The 19,346-nt window shown below is 36.6% G+C and overlaps 1 protein-coding gene across 1 annotated transcript; it reads right to left on the reverse strand.

Annotated features, from left to right (window-relative positions):
- Window positions 1–4,113: 4,113 nt before the first annotated feature.
- LOC131521662 (zinc finger BED domain-containing protein 4-like) lies at window positions 4,114–7,068 on the reverse strand. The gene is made up of 3 exons (XM_058746606.1): window positions 6,639–7,068; window positions 5,172–5,627; window positions 4,114–4,974 (listed from the first exon to the last, which is right to left on the reverse strand). The coding sequence occupies exons 1-3, from the start codon at window positions 7,066–7,068 to the stop codon at window positions 4,883–4,885; spliced, it is 978 nt and encodes a 325-aa protein (XP_058602589.1). The 3' UTR covers window positions 4,114–4,882.
- Window positions 7,069–19,346: the final 12,278 nt, after the last annotated feature.

Below are 19,346 nucleotides of genomic sequence, written 5' to 3' on the forward strand. Positions count from 1 at the left end.
GGATCTTTAATGTTGTGGGCCTGTTTTCCTGCCAGAGGTCCTGAACATCTTGTTCAGATGCATGGCATCATGGATTCTATCAAATACCAACAGATAAAAAAAAAAAAAAATCAAAACCTGACTGCCTCTATTAGAAATCTTATAATGGGCCGTGTTTGGATCTTCCACCAGGACAACAATCCAAAACAAACATCAAAATAAACAAAAATGGGTCATTGAGCACAAAATGAATCTTTTGCCATGGCTGTCCTCTGTTCTGAACCTACAGAAAATGAGTGGGGTGAACTGAAGAGAAGTACTAACATGGAGCTGTGAATCTGAAGGGTCTGGAGAGATTCTGTATGAAGAAAATGCTCTCTGATCTCTTATCAGGTGTTCTCCAAACTCTTCAGTCATTATAGGAGAAAACTCAGAGCTGTTACCCTGGGAAAAGGATGTTGCAATAATTGGTTGCCAGTAATTGTGGCCAACATGAACTAGAGAATGAACCCCCCCCTTCAATTGTTTTACTTCAATGATAGGTTGGAATTTTTTGAATGAAAGACAAAAAGGATAAACAATGCAGATTTATTTTCACAGCTGCCTTTGCTCATAGGGTGCCAATATTAGTGGAGAGCACTGTAGGGATTTTTGTTACATTGTTTATTTAGTAATTATTTAGTAATCTGGTGCTTTTTCTGTTATACATGATATAGGCACACAAAAAAAAAAGATAATGTAGTGCATACATTGAAAGCCAAATATTTTTTGTTTTAAACAGAGATAATTTGTGCTTATGTTGTATTTTATTTAATTGTATTTAAGAAAACAAATTTTTACTGAACAAAATACTGTTCATACCTGAAAAGAGTCCTATGAAATCCATTTAATTTTTAAATTCGTTTTAATAAAACAAATTCTGTTTTATTGTTTTCCCATTTTAATTTTTCTGGATTCCGTTATTTTGTTTTAATTTTTCTGGACTTTGACTTAAAGGTTAAATTTGATTAATCTAAAAGCATGTCTTATTAACTGAAATCATGAAACCTACACAATTTGACAGCAATTAATTATACGTTTAACAAAAATAAAAATTTTAAGGCCCCATGAAATATTTTCTTTTCTTTCTCAAATTCAATTCAATTCAATTCAGTTTCTTTTTTTCTTTTTTTTTTTTTAATACAAAAATTTTTTTTTTTTGCGACCCATCTTGCCAGCGGGCCAAGAGAGTGCGGTTCGGGGACGCAGTGCATCCCCACGCACCTCTAGCCAGTCCCCTCTGGGACTCAGGGAGTTTTGCGAGGATGCCTCAGAACGCACAGCCTTGTGTACCATCCCGCTCTACTCCCCTTCGCTGCACCACCACAGGTACGTCGATCGTGCCGTTGGAGCCACTTGCACGGCGTCTGGAGGCATGGCTCACGCTGCCCAGCCCGTCTCGTTGGCTCACGCGCACGATTCGACTCGGCTACGCGATTCAGTTCGCCAGGCGGCCTCCGAAGTTCCCATCAGGGAACGAGGGTTACGTACGTAACTGAGATGTTTCTGCTACGGATTCCTATGGAGAAAAATCACTTCCTGCCCTATAAATTACAATAGATCACCCTCAGTTTTATCTGTCAAAGTGACAGACGGCCTTCAGATTTTTCCATAACTGGTAAAAAAAATAAATTACAAAAATTCTGTCAATGACGGAAAATGTTCGTTTAACGCGACCTCTGAGTAGTAGTACTATAATTTCATTGAGTAATCCATGTCTGTCCCAGTTTCTTCAGTTTAAACTGAACTTTTATTTTGACGGGTTGATCTTTAGACCTTTACATTTCTGTATGTACAGGTGCATCTCAAAAAATGTGAATGTCGTGGAAAAGTTCATTTATTTCAGTAATTAAACTCAAGTGGTGAAACTTGTGTATTAAATAAATTCAATGCACACAGACTGAAGTAGTTTTAAGTCTTTGGTTCTTTTAATTGTGATGATTTTGCCTCACATTTAACAAAAACCCACCAATTCACTATCTCAAATTAGAATAATTCATAAGACCAATAAAACAACATTTTTAGTGAATTGTTGGCCTTCTGGAAAGTATGTTCATTTACTGTATATGTACGCAATACTTGGTAGGGGCTCCTTTTGCTTTAATTACTGCCTCAATTCGGCGTGGCATGGAGGTGATCAGTTTGTGGCACTGCTGAGGTGGTATGGATGCCCAGGTTTCTTTGACAGTGGCCTTCAGTTCATCTGCATTTTTTGGTCTCTTGTTTCTCATTTTCCTCTTGACAATACCCCATAGATTCTCTATGGGGTTCAGGTCTGGTGAGTTTGCTGGCCAGTCAAGCACACCAACACCATGGTCATTTAACCAAATTTTGGTGCTTTTGGCAATGTGGGCAGGTGCCAAATCCTGCTGGAAAATGAAATCAGCATCTTTAAAAAGCTGGTCAGCAGAAGGAAGCATGAAGTGCTCCAAAATTTCTTGGGAAACGGGTGCAGTGACTTTGGTTTTCAAAAAACACAATGGACCAACACCAGCAGATGACATTGCACCCCAAATCATCACAGACTGTGGAAACTTAACACTGGACTTCAAGCAACTTGGGCTATGAGCTTCTTCACCCTTCCTCCAGACTCTAGGACCTTGGTTTCCAAATGAAATACAAAACTTGCTCTCATCTGAAAAGAGGACTTTGGACCACTGGGCAATAGTCCAGTTCTTCTTCTCCTTAGCCCAGGTAAGACGCCTCTGACGTTGTCTGTGGTTCAGGAGTGGCTTAACAAGAGGAATATGACAACTGTAGCCAAATTCCTTGACACGTCTGTGTGTGGTGGCTCTTGATGCCTTGACCCTATCCTCAGTCCATTCCTTGTGAAGTTCACCCAAATTCTTGAATCGATTTTGCTTGACTATCCTCATAAGGCTGCAGTTCTCACGGTTGGTTGTGCATCTTTTTCTTCCACACTTCTTCCTTCCACTCAACTTTCTGTTAACATGCTTGGATACAGCACTCTGTGAACAGCCAGCTTCTTTGGCAATGAATTTTTGTGGCTTACCCTCCTTGTGAAGGGTGTCAATGATTGTCTTCTGGACAACTGTCAGATCAGCAGTCTTCCCCATGATTGTGTAGACCAGTGAACCAAACTGAGAGACCATTTTGAAGGCTAAGGAAACCTTTGCAGGTGTTTTGAATTGATTAGCTGATTGGCATGTCACCATATTCTAATTTGTTGACTAAATTTTGGAGCACTTCATGCTTCCTTCTGCTGACCAGCTTTTTAAAGATGCTGATTTCATTTTCCAGCAGGATTTGGCACCTGCCCACATTGCCAAAAGCACCAAAATTTGGTTAAATGACCATGGTGTTGGTGTGCTTGACTGGCCAGCAAATTCACCAGACCTGAACCCCATAGAGAATATATGGGTATTGTCAAGAGGAAAATGAGAAACAAGAGACCAAAAAATGCAGATGAACTGAAGGCCACTGTCAAAGAAACCTGGGCATCCATACCACCTCAGCAGTGCCACAAACTGATAACCTCCATGCCACGCCGAATTGAGGCAGTAATTAAAGCAAAAGGAGCCCCTACCAAGTATTGCGTACATATACAGTAAATGAACATACTTTCCAGAAGGCCAACAATTCACTAAAAATGTTGTTTTATTGGTCTTATGAATTATTCTAATTTGTTGAGATAGTGAATTGGTGGGTTTTTGTTAAATGTGAGCCAAAATCATCACAATTAAAAGAACCAAAGACTTAAACTATTTCAGTCTGTGTGCATTGAATTTATTTAATACACAAGTTTGACCATTTGAGTTTAATTACTGAAATAAATTAACTTTTCCACGACATTAATTTATTGAGATGCACCTGTATATAATATGACAATAGTTTTCTCAAAAGAAACAGTAAAATGCTCATGAAGTGACTCTCAGTGCAGTTCTAGAGATCATGTTCATGTGTTTATGTAATGTATAATGTATATGTATATATTGAGATGTTTTGATTTAAGTGTACTAACTTAATATTGATTTATCCATCCAAAATTGGGCAAACTGACATTCCGCTTAATACAGTAAATTAGGTTATTATGACTGGATTCCGTCCGCATTCCTGCATCGTGGAAATCATAGGGGTTTGAAAACCCAGGCTTGGGGAGTAAAGGAATACATGTAATGGCGTTATGTAATCAGGATACAAAAATCTAGTAACTGTAATCCATTACAGTTACATCAAGAAACAAAGTATTCAGATTACAGTTACATTTAGTAAAAAGTGGGAATACTACATTACATTTGTTTTGTTTAAATTTAAATAAATGAGTTTGACATAACGCCATATTTAGCACTGCTTTATCATACAGTAGTTCCTGGTTCTGTTGACACACGTTGACTCACATGAGCCACCTGCTGTTGTGTGCGCAAATAACACCTGTCTACAATTATTCTCCTCAAACGCGGGATGAGACGCTGCTACAGTTAATTATGATGATTCCTGCTGGGAAAACATTTTCATGTCTGGAAATTTCACAGTTATTTTGTCTTCAAAAGGCATAAAGGAAAGCTATGCATGAAGACTCTTGCTTTAACAAAGGCTACTCAACCAACTTGAACATTTGCAGGTAGGACTAGCATGGAAATCATTAGCTAAAATTTAGTGTTTGTTAGTGATTTAAAATTCCATGGTTTGCATGACTGCAGTTGTGTGTTAACCTTCTAGCGGAAAATGAGCTGGAAAATGTAGAAATGAACACCCCCGGATCAGTCAATGAAATGAAGAAAGATCATAGCATTTCACATAGGCTACATTTCGACATATAGGCTCATTTTAAAATAGACTAGGGCTGCACGATTCTTGCTAAAATGTGAATCACAATTTTTCTACTCATTGCCCTTTGCTGCTTTTAAAAAAAAAAAATCTGCCTAAGGTCTTTCTCTTCTTTTCTACGGGGGGCAGCGAAGGCTAGGCGCTGGGGGAAGTTGTGGGTGGACTTTGCTGGAAAAGAGAAAAGATCACTTCAAAATCTTAATATTCTACACTTGCTAGCAAAAGTAACATCTCAGCAGTTAAAAACTAAGGTGGGTTAGCTAAATCCAATTTCAATCATTTGCAGCTGTAAACAGTGTAGCCTAATGTAAATTTCTTACTCTGTGAGACAATAAATATATTGAATCATGTAAAGATATACTTACCATAGCAATTCTTCAGTCTGTCCTTGACACTGACTTTGTTGTCCTCGCTGACATAGTCCAGTTTAAACCGTGGATCCAATACTGTGGCTATGTCGCGCAGCTCCTGCGTGTGTGGATCACTATACTTTTCTTTAAGGTAATGCAGAATTTTTGATTTAATTGATCGTGCGAGATCTGTATCATCTTCCTGCACTGCCATCATTGTCTCAAAAAGGTGGAGGACCGGCTTGACTGAGGAGATAGTAGCATACTGCTCTCCTGAGAGAGCATCAGTAAAGTCTGCTAGTGGGGTGAGCGTCTTGTTGATCACTTCAAGGACTTCGATATCCTGCCAGGTTGGTGTCAGGTGTCTAGCCTTCCGATCAGAGGAGAGAACATGTCCAATAGCAGTTTGCTGTTCAAGGACCCTCTGAACCAGGGGTGCCCAAACCGGTCCTGTAAAGTTCAGCTCCAACTCTAATCAAACACACCTGATGCAACTAATTAAAGTCTTCAGGATTGCTTAAAAATGAAAGGCAGGTGTGTTTGATTAGAGTTGGAGCTGAACTTTGCAGGACAGTCGATCGCCAGGAGCAGGAATGGGCACCCCTGCTCTGGACCATAGCTTGTTGGGCACTCCGTTTTAAGCTGGTGTTCAGGCAGGTTGAGCTTCTTTTGGGCAATAGCAAGGTGCCTCCTCCGCTTCCAACTATGGCTGAAGTAGGCCACAAGCTTTTTGCAAAGACCCACAGCACGGTCAATCCCTGAATCTTTCACTGCATTCTCTACAAATAAAAATATGCTTTATCAACTCTGCAGTAAATTAATTTAACATTTCATACGTTTTCTTGCATTAAATGTTAAAATAGCTATTAAAAATGCAATATAATGGGACAAACAAAGCAGGATAAACTTAATTGTGTGTGCTTATTCTTACATTTTTTATTTATTTATTTTTTACATTTTTTTTTCATCTAAATTTTAAATAAAAGTAATTAGTTAAAAAGGCACAGTTTAAAATGTAGAAACACAATACAATCTTCAATGTTGATTTAAGCTTCAGAGTAAAAACGAGCCCATTTATAATATTTTTATTTTTATCTGCTTATGTCTGGTTAATGTATGTATATATTAGGGCTGCATGATAAATCAAAATGAAATCGCAATTAGGCAAATGCTGCAATTGTCATGCACATCTTGTCAGTGAACTGCAGTTCTGTGTAGTAAATGCTGCTCCATCTGACAGCAGGTGATGGAGATTTACTGCTGATTACAGAACCTGCTTTACTGACAAAATGCGCATGACAATTGCATAGATTAATTGTGCAGCCCTAAATAGTACCTTATGTGTTGTGTTCTTATGTTATTGTTTTCTGTCATATGTCAATTATTTAATTAAAAAAAAACAAAAAAAAAACATAAGGACTTTTTTTTCCCGATTTAAATGAAAATATGAAAATGTTACTAGGTGTTTAATACACAGATCACCTACAGCCAGATGTAGCCTATGGCCAAAACATTGAAGCCTTGTCCAGTTGTTCAGGGAGGCTGCTTTTACTATGTTTGCTCCGCTGTCTGTGGTGATGCACACCATTTTTTCCTCCTCCAAACTCCAGGAGTTGAGACTCTCCTTTAGTCCCTGTGCCAGTTCCTTGCCAGTGTGATCAGCGGGGAAGAACGCCGTCTGTAGACAGCGGCATTTCATGTTGAAGTCACTTGTTATGAAATGCACTGTCAAGCTTAAATACGGCTCAGTGGTTCGGCTTGACCATAGGTCTGCTGTTCCCGCGAAGTTCTGCATATTTTGCGGTTCTTCCTCGACTGTCATTAGACACTGGGTGTATAGACCTGGCAGTGCAACGGATGAAAAATAGTTGCGAGAGGGCAAAGAGTAGCGCTTGTCTAAAGTCTTTATCATTGCCTTAAATCCCTAGTTTTCAACGGTGTTGATTGGAGCCATGTCTTTAGCTAAATGATAAGCGATGGCGTTTCTTATTTCTTTGTGGAACTGGGAACTTGGAGGGTATGGCGATGCTCCGTACAACGTTATGGAAGTTTGTGTGGTCTGGCGGCTGGTATTTTGAGGTGTGGCTGCCTTGTTTTTCATGGCTAACTCGTACTGTATTTTGTGGGGACGTTTGAGATGATTGTAGAGATTAGTGGTGTTACCTTGCGGTGCTGCGACGATGCCAAAGCACTGTTTACAAATTATGACTCTTTGCGCGTCGTCTTCAGGTTTAAACCCGAAAAAGTTCCACACGGTGGAATGTGCTCCTTTGTACCAATATTGTTACATCCTCACTCTCACCGTCGCCACCAGGATTTTCCATGCTGGGGCTAATTTTTTTCCCCTCTTACCGCTACAAATCCAACAAGAAAACTGACTCCGTTTAGGTCTGCCGCCTTGTTACACGTCATGTGAGTGATAGCGGAACGCGGCCAATGAGGAAGAGGAGAAAAGTGATCGAGATTTGTGATTGATTGGTGAACTAATAGTGTTTTGTTATTGTGTGATCAATAACGTGTGAATGCAGTATGATCTGAATGCAGGGAAATACACGGAAGTTAATCGCCGTCATTTAGAAATGAGATTGCATTTATGTATAAATCGAGATCGTGATATTTTTTTTTCATTCTCCTGATTAAACGTGCAGCCCTAAAATAGACTAATATATGGTGTAATTTTTTTAAATGTTGTGTATAAACTATATTCATTTTTACTTGTAGGCTATATGTTAAAGAAATAATAATAAAAATAAAACTGTAATACTAAACTGTATAGTCACTATGTCTGCATAGCCTTTTATATAAATATATAGGCCTATACTGTATATACAGGCTGTAATCTAGATGGTGAAACAACACACGATTTTTAATAGTTTCAAATAGTTTTTACTATAAGTTGTATTAGTTTTAATTCATAGTTAAATAAAAGTACTTAGATATTGCTATTTTGACTTTACATATGTGACTAAAAGGAATCCAAAAGTAATCGGATTACATTACTTTCATATTGTGGTACTTGGATTACTTTTTTGATGAAGCAATTTGTAACTGTAACGGAATACATTTTAAAAGTAACCCTCCCAACCCTGGCCCTACCTGAAGGTGTACATTGTATACAGAATGTTTTGGTAATACCAATGTAGACAAACAAAAAAAGAATGCATATTATCCCAGTCTTTTTAACCTTGATTCTCAATCAGCCATTTTGCAAAGCAAATTAAGAGGAAATTAACCAGTGCTTTTTTTCTATTCCCATGAACAATCACATTGATTCAGCCAGACTGACTTGTCAAAGACCGGGAAAAAACATCCTTACTGTTGCCTGCACAGCTGAACAGTGACCTTGAGACAGGCAAAACAAGTCAATAAGAGCTCACTCTTGCTTCTGTCTCATAGCACAGATGTTTCACTTTCCCCTTCGGTAGAAACAATAATACAAGCATGGAACTTAGTTTGATTTGTCCTCTCCATCAATAGCTTCCCGCTGGCAAAGAAATCCATAGAAACAAAGACACTGTGGGACATGTCACTGTAACTGATCAATTGCGGGAGGCTCTGCATGAATATAGAAAACTGCCTCATGAAGATGGTCTAATATGTCTTTTAGGCTTATATCTCAGGGCAAGCTCTTAGAGGCAAGACAAAAATCGATACAACAAGTTTTTTGACAAGTACATGGAATATTAACAGAGGAGAAACATAGTGTAGAATGTGCATTTGCTGTTACAGATGACTTGTGAGAATATTTCAGAAATTTAAATGACTGTGAATTCATTAGCAGCTAATTGATGTACATTTTGAGAAAGATATTAAAATGTAAAGAAAGCATTATTGTAAAAGTTTTTTTTAAGGCCTAGCCAGCTGAATAGTAGAACTAGATTTGTATTGTCAATTTTTACAATTGAAACATACTTGTAGACTAAATGACCTGGTACAGTTTGAAATTTACCACTGCAAGCAATCAAGAGGGTGTCTCTGCTAATAATGTTTTATGATCCGGGTCAGAAGTCTGTATCACTCATACAGTGTGTGTGTATATATATATATATATATATATATATATATATATGTCTTCAACCAGATCATTAATTTAACCAGTGATTAAACCAATCCAGCATTAAGGAGGTTCTGGCTGAGAAAGCTAATATTTACCTCACTAATCTAAAATGCTATGCAAATATCAATAATATAATCAGAAACAAGATAGATATAACTGCATAAATCATATCTGTACAACAAATCACTTTTTATTACGTCCTACCCCACCCACGCAAACCACACACACATACACACGCGCATTCAACAACACAAGTCAAAGTAATTGGTGCTTATAATCTCGCCCTACAGCGTAGAAAAAAGGTAGAGAACAAAAACAAAGCTTATTATGATTATAATGAAAAGAACTTTCTGGCATTAGTTCTGCATGGCTAAAAATGATCACATTGATAATAAGTAGGAGAAAATTCACAACTTTGTTTTAATTAAAGAGTTTCGCCAAGTACTTGTATGAGTTATGGTCCAAAAGCTTAATGGGTGATTTTTCAAATAAAGCATGCTTTTAAACAACGATTGGAATTTTCACAGCTTGTTGGGAATTCTGTGACGTGAAAACTGAAAAACAATTTAAATTCACATGAGTGGAAAAATATGAGGAGGACTTTTATTGATGATGCTACTTGAAGTTCCATTTAGTATTTAGCATACATTTCCCGCATTTGCATGCACAGCATTAAATGGAACATGTTCTACAGTTGTCTAAGTATTTTCAATATGGTCACAAAACATATCACAACTGTGATAATATGAGATTTGTAAGGGCTGTTCATTTCAGTTCAAATTGTGATCGGTTTGATTAGCAACCAAAAGCTGCAATTAAGTCGATCAAAGAGAAGTCAGGCTTCATCTCTCTCTTTCTCTCTCATAACTGTATTAGTCTGCTATCAGTGGCTTGAGCCTCCTTTATATGTCTACTATGCCATTATAGAATGAGCAACGCAGGGCTTCAGACAAAATCAATTAAGGAGCAATTGGCTCCTATAAAAAAAGAAAAGAAAAAAAGTTGCCAAATAATTTTTTTTTAAGTGACACATAATAGGGTAAATGTACCTATTAATTAAGCTCACCAAAATCTACATTGAGACATTTTTAGTGCACAAGATATTGGTTTAAGTACAATAAGTTATATTAAAATAAATATTAATCTCTCACACAAAAATATTTAATTTTATTTTAAATGACAAAAGCATTTCGATTAAGATATACATCATTAAATTCAAAAGGTCTGGCTGTGCTTAATGGGCACATTTCTGTACCCTTTAAGCACACCCCTGTTCCCATTAAGCTCACATCATGTTTTTATTAAACATTCTTGTTTATTTTAAACAACATTTTTAAAGAATAATTGAAAAAAATATTTTATTTGAAGGTACGAAGTCAATCACAAAACAACAGAACACTAAAATAAAGCAACAAGGCATTCAATTTGATCAGTTAGGCTTAGGGATGTTCATTTCGGTTATTTTTCCTAACCTGATCAGAACGAGTCAGACAAAACTAAGATTCGATCAGAACATCGAAACATGAGGAGCCGAAATTCCAGAAGAGGCCCCAAGAAAACAGGACATCATAAATCAGATTCCTAGCGCCATGAGTCTGGAGCAAGCCTTACCAACAAGCCTCTTTCACAGAACAGCTCGCAACATTAAGACAAAAGAATACTTATTGATAAGTACAATGCCGGAAGGAGATCATCAAATTTGGGACGAATAATCAAGATTAATGGTCATAGAGATGGCCATCACATGTGTTCCACAAGAGAAATCACAAGCTTCTTTAGATTGACTTTTCCCCCACACATAGAAGACAAAGAACCAGACTGAAATTCCTCTGTCCAAAGAACATGTCTTTTGGTCTCCACAGAACTACACAGAGACTTTCTTTTTCATATGCACATAAAACCATCCTAAAAGGACATTGCTAGGCATAACACTATATTATGTATGTAATCCACACATTAGACTATCATGTTTTAAGCACATATTATGTATGTCTTTTAATAACTATTGAACGATTTTAAGGGTTATTTGTGTTTGGTATGTTTGAGTTTGACAATTCTAGCTTGAAACGTTTCTTCCAACTGATTCTTTGTCAAATGTATCATATTCTGGTTATAGAAATCACATCCAAATGTATACTTTGCAAGAGTGTGTAAAATTCGGACCATGTGACTGATAACATGCTGATTTATGATGGAAGGAACAACCCTAGCTAAGATAATAGCCTATCTAATTGGTCAAGACACCAGATGGGATGTGTCCAAAAGCCGAGTTTAAAACCTCAGGACACCATCAAACCTTCCCTTCTTGCCCTTCTGCCCTTCTCTCTTCTTGCCACCGCGTTTTTAGCGCTCTTTGAGCGTGCTCTGGCCTACAGGCCAGTTGCTACTTAACACCACGATGAGAAGAAAAACCACCTAGTCTCGTTACATTCTTTCTTTCTTTTATTTAAGTTTCTTTTCCGTTGCGAGTTTCGTGTTCTCAGTTTAAGTTTTGCCGCCACGCCTTGTCTCCGAGTTCAACTCGAGCCTGTGACCACCTCAAAACCTCAACCAGACCAACTCCGCATCCTCAGCCAACACCCAAGACATCCCTTCAACGACTACTGAACTTCCAGCCAATCACCAACTCGGGAAACCCCTTTTCCTGCAACAACGACTACAAAAGGGAATCCCTGTAACACAAAGGCAACGCAAGCAAGTACCTCCAGGTCTAACTGAACTGGCGCATTTAATATAAATTTTAGCCTCATTGAGAAACTCAAGTGCGAGTGTTAATTACGTGATTGATGGTTGTTCAGGTCTGTGCAATAGCCCATATTGCTGTAAACTTGGGATTTCACATTTTCATTCTCTAAACTCCTCCTTTCTCTCTTTCTGCAACGTGTGAATGTGTGACTGCTTGTGTTCATGTGTTAGATTAGTTTATGTCTTAGGTTTATATAAATAAAGTCGTATTTATATTTAAAGAGAAGTATCTTGTGTTTTGTGCTTACAAGTTAATGTCTTAATCTGCCGATCTTGTTACTGTGCTTATTAATAGTGTTTTCACTATATTTTGAATTAATGTTATACAGCTCGTTCAGTGAATCGCTGCCGACTCAGTGATCAGCCGCAAAACAGTGATTCTGTTCAGATTCCCTATAAAATCATAAATGATTCCCTTTGAGCTAAATTAAATTATATTTATGTATCAAACCCTACACCGACAACCGACGCTCGTTAACCGATTATTAACCGTTAACCGACAAGATTATTTTAAATTAGAACTAAAATTAAATTAGAAAGAATAAGTGTCTGTGACCTGTTAAAAATACTAACATTTGTTTTCCGGGGATTAATTTTACATGCGCAAAAAGTAGCAAACAACCCTAACCTACAATTAGCAAAGTTGTTTGCAAACAATTTTAACCTAAACAGTTAAAATGAACATCCCTAGTTAGGCTATATAGTGAAGTGTCATTTAAGAGCATTGCAACATTTAGCTTCAGACTTTGATTCCATCCAGTCGGAGGAGATCAAACATGTTTGATATTTTCAGCGGATTTTAAAACACATTGTTTTCATTTGTCACATGTCTCCTAGCAACAATGCACACGTTTCTGTGTGAGTAAGTTGTGATCGGATTCGGAATGAATTACTACACAACTGGTAATGTGAGATCCTCAGTCGTTTAGAGTATGATGTACAGTCTTACTTTGTGACTATTTACAAAGCCTGTAAGTGTATGATGCCTGGTGTTTCAAAAATCCTTTCAAATTTTAAAAGTTGTGTAGTGTATTCCAGCCTTTAGTTGCTTTTTTCCTGGACAGATACGATTCTGATGGCTCCTTCTTTGTATGGACAACATGCCTCTTTCATCTTTGATCATAAACTATAGTTACGTCTAGATTTTGTCATCTTAAAGATGTGAAAATAAGTCATTAACCATTTCATAAAGATTAACTTAAATTGACAACCATCAGTTTATATTTAAAGTCTGTTTATGAAGTATTTATATAGATGTTCAATTTGGAAGAGATTAAAGAGAGCACACTGAGCTTAATTGGAGCAGAAACAATTTTTAATACATTTCATGTAATATTTATTAAAATGACAATATTTTGCAAAATAAATAATCTAGGTCATGGATTAAGTTCATACATATTTTATTATGAACAACTATTGTTAACAATATCAATGAAATTATACTTTTTCTTTGTCACACTGAAGCCGTGTGATTTTCATAGTAGTGTACCCTTTAAGCTCACCTTACAATAATATGAAATCTTTAAAAATTACAGCACTGTAAAATGACAGACCAGCAATAAACTGTCAATTTATAATATTATGGATTTAAAAGTACAAGCCAGTAATGCCTGTGAAGTAATATATTAGCATAGCACACAATTTTATACAGCCAGTCAGCTAACTGTGTTCTGTAGCATAGATCTGTGCTACGTTGCTAAAACTATCTTTTGGATCTATCTGTAATTATTTCCCACATCCAAGTTCCGGGTTATAATATGCAAAATCTAAACATTAATCTCTTAATTTTACAGTAAGTAGTGAAACTTACCCAAAATAAAGGCTTACATTTTTTTTTTTTAAAAATGCACATTTAAGGGGCTCCTCTTTTGGTGAAAGTTTTCAGACATCTTTCAAAATGGGCGCCAGACAGAGTGAACCATAGACATAATATATGTAGACGCCTCATAGACTGACGCTGCCTATTGGAGCTGACGTATCAGCGCGGCCGCCATCTTGGGTGGGTCCCCAATGCGCCCAAGCGAAGGTGTATCCCCAACTACAATAATCATAACTCCCCGAATTTTTTACCGGATTTTCACACGGTTTGGTTTGTTACAAACGGCAGAGATTTAGTTATGATACAAGACGCTGTCACACATTGAAAGATACATGCTTTCATGCTAAAAGACTTTGTATTATGCTCTTTAACAAAGACATATGGTAGGCAATGGCATATTCATAAATGTATAAATGAATTAATTTTATATTTTAATAAAGAAACAAGTTTGATTGTTCATTTGAATTTATTTCTCTCTCTCTCACACACACACACACACTCACACGACCCTTCTGTAACACATATACATACAAGCTCCCATATATACTGTACCAGCTCAGTACATTTTTTTTTAAAGGCCTGGAAAAGTAAGCATTATAATTCCAGGTCATTCCAGCATCTTACACTACCCTGTCAGGCTTGCAACTGGGGCTGGGGCAGCCTGGTCTCAAATTTATACGTAGGTATTAATACGTAATATTTACAAACACAAAACGTACATTTTTGTAAGTTTTTATTGATGCTAAAACGTACAATTTAGACGTATTTCAACGTTTAAAACGTACAAATCGATACGTATTTTTCGCTAAAAAACGTAAAAATATTTACGTATCTTTTATATCATTAAGATATTCAAATCAATGCATTTTTATCTAAAAGCAATTTAGACTTTTAGACCCCTTAACCTACCCCCCAAACCTAAACCTACCCATTTTACAGCGAATATGCATTTTTATAATTTTATTAATAAGCAATTTAGATTTTAGACCCCTTAACCTACCCCAAAACCTAAACCTACCCATTTTATAGCGAATATAAAAGGATATAAAACGCAATTGACCGAAACATGCAGGAAAATAACCATTTTATTAACAATATAGCATTAAAAATGTTTTTATAGTCGCTAATCCCACTCCTGCATCTAAACCTAAACATATATATTTCTGTACAGTATAAGAAAAACACGACAGACAGGTAAACAGGGTTGCTGCAGGATTTTTAAGCTCAAATTTAAGACTTTTTAAGACCTTTTTTAAGACCTGCACAAATAAAATTAATACCATATGAGCAGGGTAGGGCAATGTCTATGGTAAACTGTAAAATGAATGTAAAAAGCATGATTTACAGTTCAGATAGAAGTTTTCACAAAACAAAAAGTTTTATAAAAATTATACACTTCACATTTCAGCCTTTAAACCATTTTTTAAGAAAATGGATGAGTCAAAAGTATTAATTATATTAATTTAAACAATTATCAATAAATTATTATATGTGACCCTGGACCACAAAACCAGTCTTAAGTCGCTGGGGTATATTTGTAACAATAGCCAACAATACATTGTATGGGTCAAAATTATAGATTTTTCTTTTATGTCAAAAATCATTAGGATATTAAGTAAAGATCATGTTCCATGAAGATATTTTGTAAATTTCCTACTGTAAATATATCAAAAGTACATTTTTGATTAGTAATATGCATTGCTAAGAACTTCATTTGGACAACTTTAAAGGCGATTTTCTCAATATTTAGATTTTTTTGCACCCTCAGATTCCAGATTTTCAAATAGTTGTATCTCGGCCAAATGTTGTCAGATCCTAACAAACCATACATCAATGGAAAGCTCATTTATTCAGATCAATTTTTTTCAGATTTTGAAAAATTTACACTTAAGACTGGTTTTGTGGTCCAGGGTCACATATTAATTAAATAACAAATTTTTATAATGAATTATCTCCTTATCGATCCACCAGTTCACATTTACAGCTCTGCGTGTTTGCAGGGTAAAAACATGGGTCGATTTTTGCATTGGTCTGAACAAAAACAACCCAATGTTCCTGCAATACCGGAGGCTGCAGTTCTAGGACTGCATAGGACCCTATTTTTTGGGACAGCACCATATATTCCAACAGAGGAGACCTGATTCAAACATTAAACAAACAGATGCAAACAAACAGCACATCAGACGTGAAGCGCTGCAGCTAATTAACTGAAGTCTCGCACAGACACAAGTCTTCTTTCCAAGAAGACTGAATTTTAAACCAGAATATATTGAATATTGAAATAAATTAGGTTAAATATTTCAAGAGGGTTACCAACGGGTATGTTTAGAGTTAGGAGTTGGTTAGGACAATAATTAAGTGTATACAATTAAATAACTACATAATTCCTTAAAAATAATAATATACAGAATTGAATACCAAGTGCTATAAAATAGTATGAGCCACTAATATTCAGTCATTTAGCAGATGCTTTTATCCAAAGCGACTTATAAATGAGGACAATGGAAGCAATCAAAATCAACAAAAGAGCAATGATATGCAAGTGCTATAACAAGTCTCATTTAGCCTAACGTAGCAAGAGATTTTTTTAAATTATATAATAAATAAAACGAAAGCATAGAATAGAAAAAGAATAGAGCAAGCTAGTGTTAGAGGCCTTTTTTGCTTTTGTTAATTGTATAATAAATAAAAAGAAAACAGAATACAAAAAGATTAGAAAAGCTAGTGTTAGTTTTTTTTTTTTTAAAGAATAGAATTAGAATAGAGAGAGGTGTGACGTTCTTCATTCTCTCTTACATTCTTTTTGGCTCATTAAAAATTAATCTTGCTGCCACGTTCTGGATTAATTGTAAAGGTTTGATAGAACTGGCTGGAAGACCTGACACAATACATACATGCAAAAAATAAATAAATAAAATAATTAAAAAACAAACAAAAAAAAACTATAGGGTCCTAGAAATCCAGTTCTGAAACTACAGCCTCCGGCTACTCACAACAGCCCTACTGAACATGCAGATTCATTCTCTGCCAGCAGGAGGCGCTTTCGAACGGTTTCCCCGGTGACGGCAGATCACAAAGCAGCGCAGCACCGGACTTTGAAACGTGCTGCCCTCATATTTTATTTATAGCCTTTTGAAGTTTAATCCTCACATTAAGCTGTATCGTGATTCTGGTCTGTACCCAAATTTAAGACCTCTTGAAATCATAATTAAGACAATATAAGACTTTTTATGACCTTTTTAGGACCCGCGGGAACCCTGGTAAATACAATTACAATCATTTATTTATTGCAAAAATGTCAAAAGCACTACCAAAAGTAATCCAAATGATGATGCGCTGCAGTGGCAGTCCTCTCTGGCGGAATACAGTAGGTTTGTGTGAGGTACAGAGCAGAATTTATGTTGTTAATCGCTGAAAATATGATCCAGATTTTCTTGATCTTCCTGATCCTCTCGTTCTCTCTGAACTCCTGAAAGCGCGCACGTGCTAGCATCATTCAAATACACACCTCACCAGAAACATGGCATGTCACAATCTGTGACGAATGCAGGCGAGAGCCAATGAGCATTCGATTATCCTGCCGTAAAACCGAGATGGTAAAACCTGTCGTTTGAAGCGGCAACATTTCAATTCGTAACGAACTTGTCAGTCAGCGCGGGCTTTGCTGTTTACGGTCGCTGGACTTGCTACTCTGGATGGAGATGAAGATCGTCGAATAAAGGCTTGGATTTGGGTCTGTTCCTCGCAGTCGTATGGATTCTGAAGATCTGGATTACAGCGCACGAATAAAATCGTTTCCTTTCGTAATTATGTTGCGGTTTTGGTGGTTTTTTTTATAGTTCTGTTGTCAGTCACAGCATGTCGGAGAAAACGCCTTTTGTGGCCCATGGCAAACAAAGTATATGACAAGTAAAGGTTAAACGATTTAAAATGTCATTTATTTTAAGGTTTAAAGTGAAGTCTTGTTTAACATTATGTAGGCCTATTATTGGAAACGAGCTGGCAGCAGAAATCACACAACAAAACAAAATGTTATCATTTCGTATTAAGTAAACGAGTAAACTATTTAATGATGCAATTGAAAACAAGGTAATTGATATGACAACTAAAAACAACTAATAATAAAATTAATGCCGCGATTTCAATATTCATAAGGATTCATTTTTAGATGTCGTCAATACGTCAGTTTTGTACGGTTAGATGCCGAAAATACGTAAGTATTGTACGTTTTAGTGCCTGTAAAAACGTAAGTAAATGTACGTTTTATAGAACCACATTTTACGTAAAATACATACGAATTATCATGAGATCACGTTGGCTGGGGAGCTAAAACCCTTGAAAAAGAACTGTTTTGCACAGCTTCTTGCATATGCTGGCACTCTGTAACTCCAGGGTAACGTTAGTTAATTTTGCGATGTGGTGCAGCCTTATTTTGTGAAATACAGACACCACAAATGACACAAGCATGTAATGATGGTTCTCAATTCCGAATTGGGTTTCTGCAATGTGCTCCCCAAGTAAGAACACATCCTCTGAACCAATCTTGAACGAAACGGTTGACGAAGGACACACTGACACCTTGTTCATTTGAGTTTTGTTGAATCACAGGCTCTGCTGCTCTGACCACCTTCACTGATGAATCAGGTAATCTCACACGATCTGGTATCAATACTGTGCCAGTTATTGCAACCGTAAACTGCGCAAAATACGGGCATAGTTGCTCGCTCTCCGTTGACTCCGGTGCTAGCGTAGAGTGAGGAGACCCAACCAATATGGCGGCGACGCTGGATTACGTTCCAGCACGTCATGAGGCGTCTATGTATATTATGTCTATGGTGTGAACACATGGAGACACATATCTCAGTGTGCAATGATCTGATTGACTTGAAATTACAGGAGGTATGTAGTAACAAACACATCAATTGGTTAAGACATCAAGCAGGATAATACATTATTTTTTTCTTTTTACAATCTGAGCTCAAAAATGGAAGTGTGCTTTAATGGGTACGTGAGCTTAATAGGTACGTTTACCCTAAACATTTTAATTCAATTTTTTTTTTTTAACACTAACATTTCAGTCATACTGTAATGTGTTTATGCTTCCCCTCCTTTTAGAGTACCAGCATTTTAATCCATCTTGCAGATGACCTGAGAACCAAGGTTCACTTAAAGTGGGAGCTAAATGTCTTTTACAACTTGAGAACTATTTACAGTCACAAAGAATTGCTTATTACACAGAATATTTGCCAATATCACTGACGTATTTATGTCTGCATCACTTGGCCACTGAGTGTAGTTTGGGCTCCTCCTCAATGTATCCTATAAATGTTGTCATATGTCTTGCACACATCCACACGTGTCTGTTTTTCTTCATTAGTAACACAATTATATGTTGTGCTCCTTGCATTCTTTCTTATCATATAGACAACAGGTTAAGTAAAATATGAATATGCAATATAGCGCATATATCTAGTAAAATGCTCCTCTTTATAGTTATTTTTTCTAGCTGACTAACGAGCTTATGGATGCTCAATTGTTGTTCTGAGGTAAATGTATTATTGTGGCATTG

The sequence above is a fragment of the Onychostoma macrolepis genome, chromosome 16 (assembly GCF_012432095.1).
Source record: "Onychostoma macrolepis isolate SWU-2019 chromosome 16, ASM1243209v1, whole genome shotgun sequence".
NCBI lineage: Eukaryota > Metazoa > Chordata > Actinopteri > Cypriniformes > Cyprinidae > Onychostoma > Onychostoma macrolepis.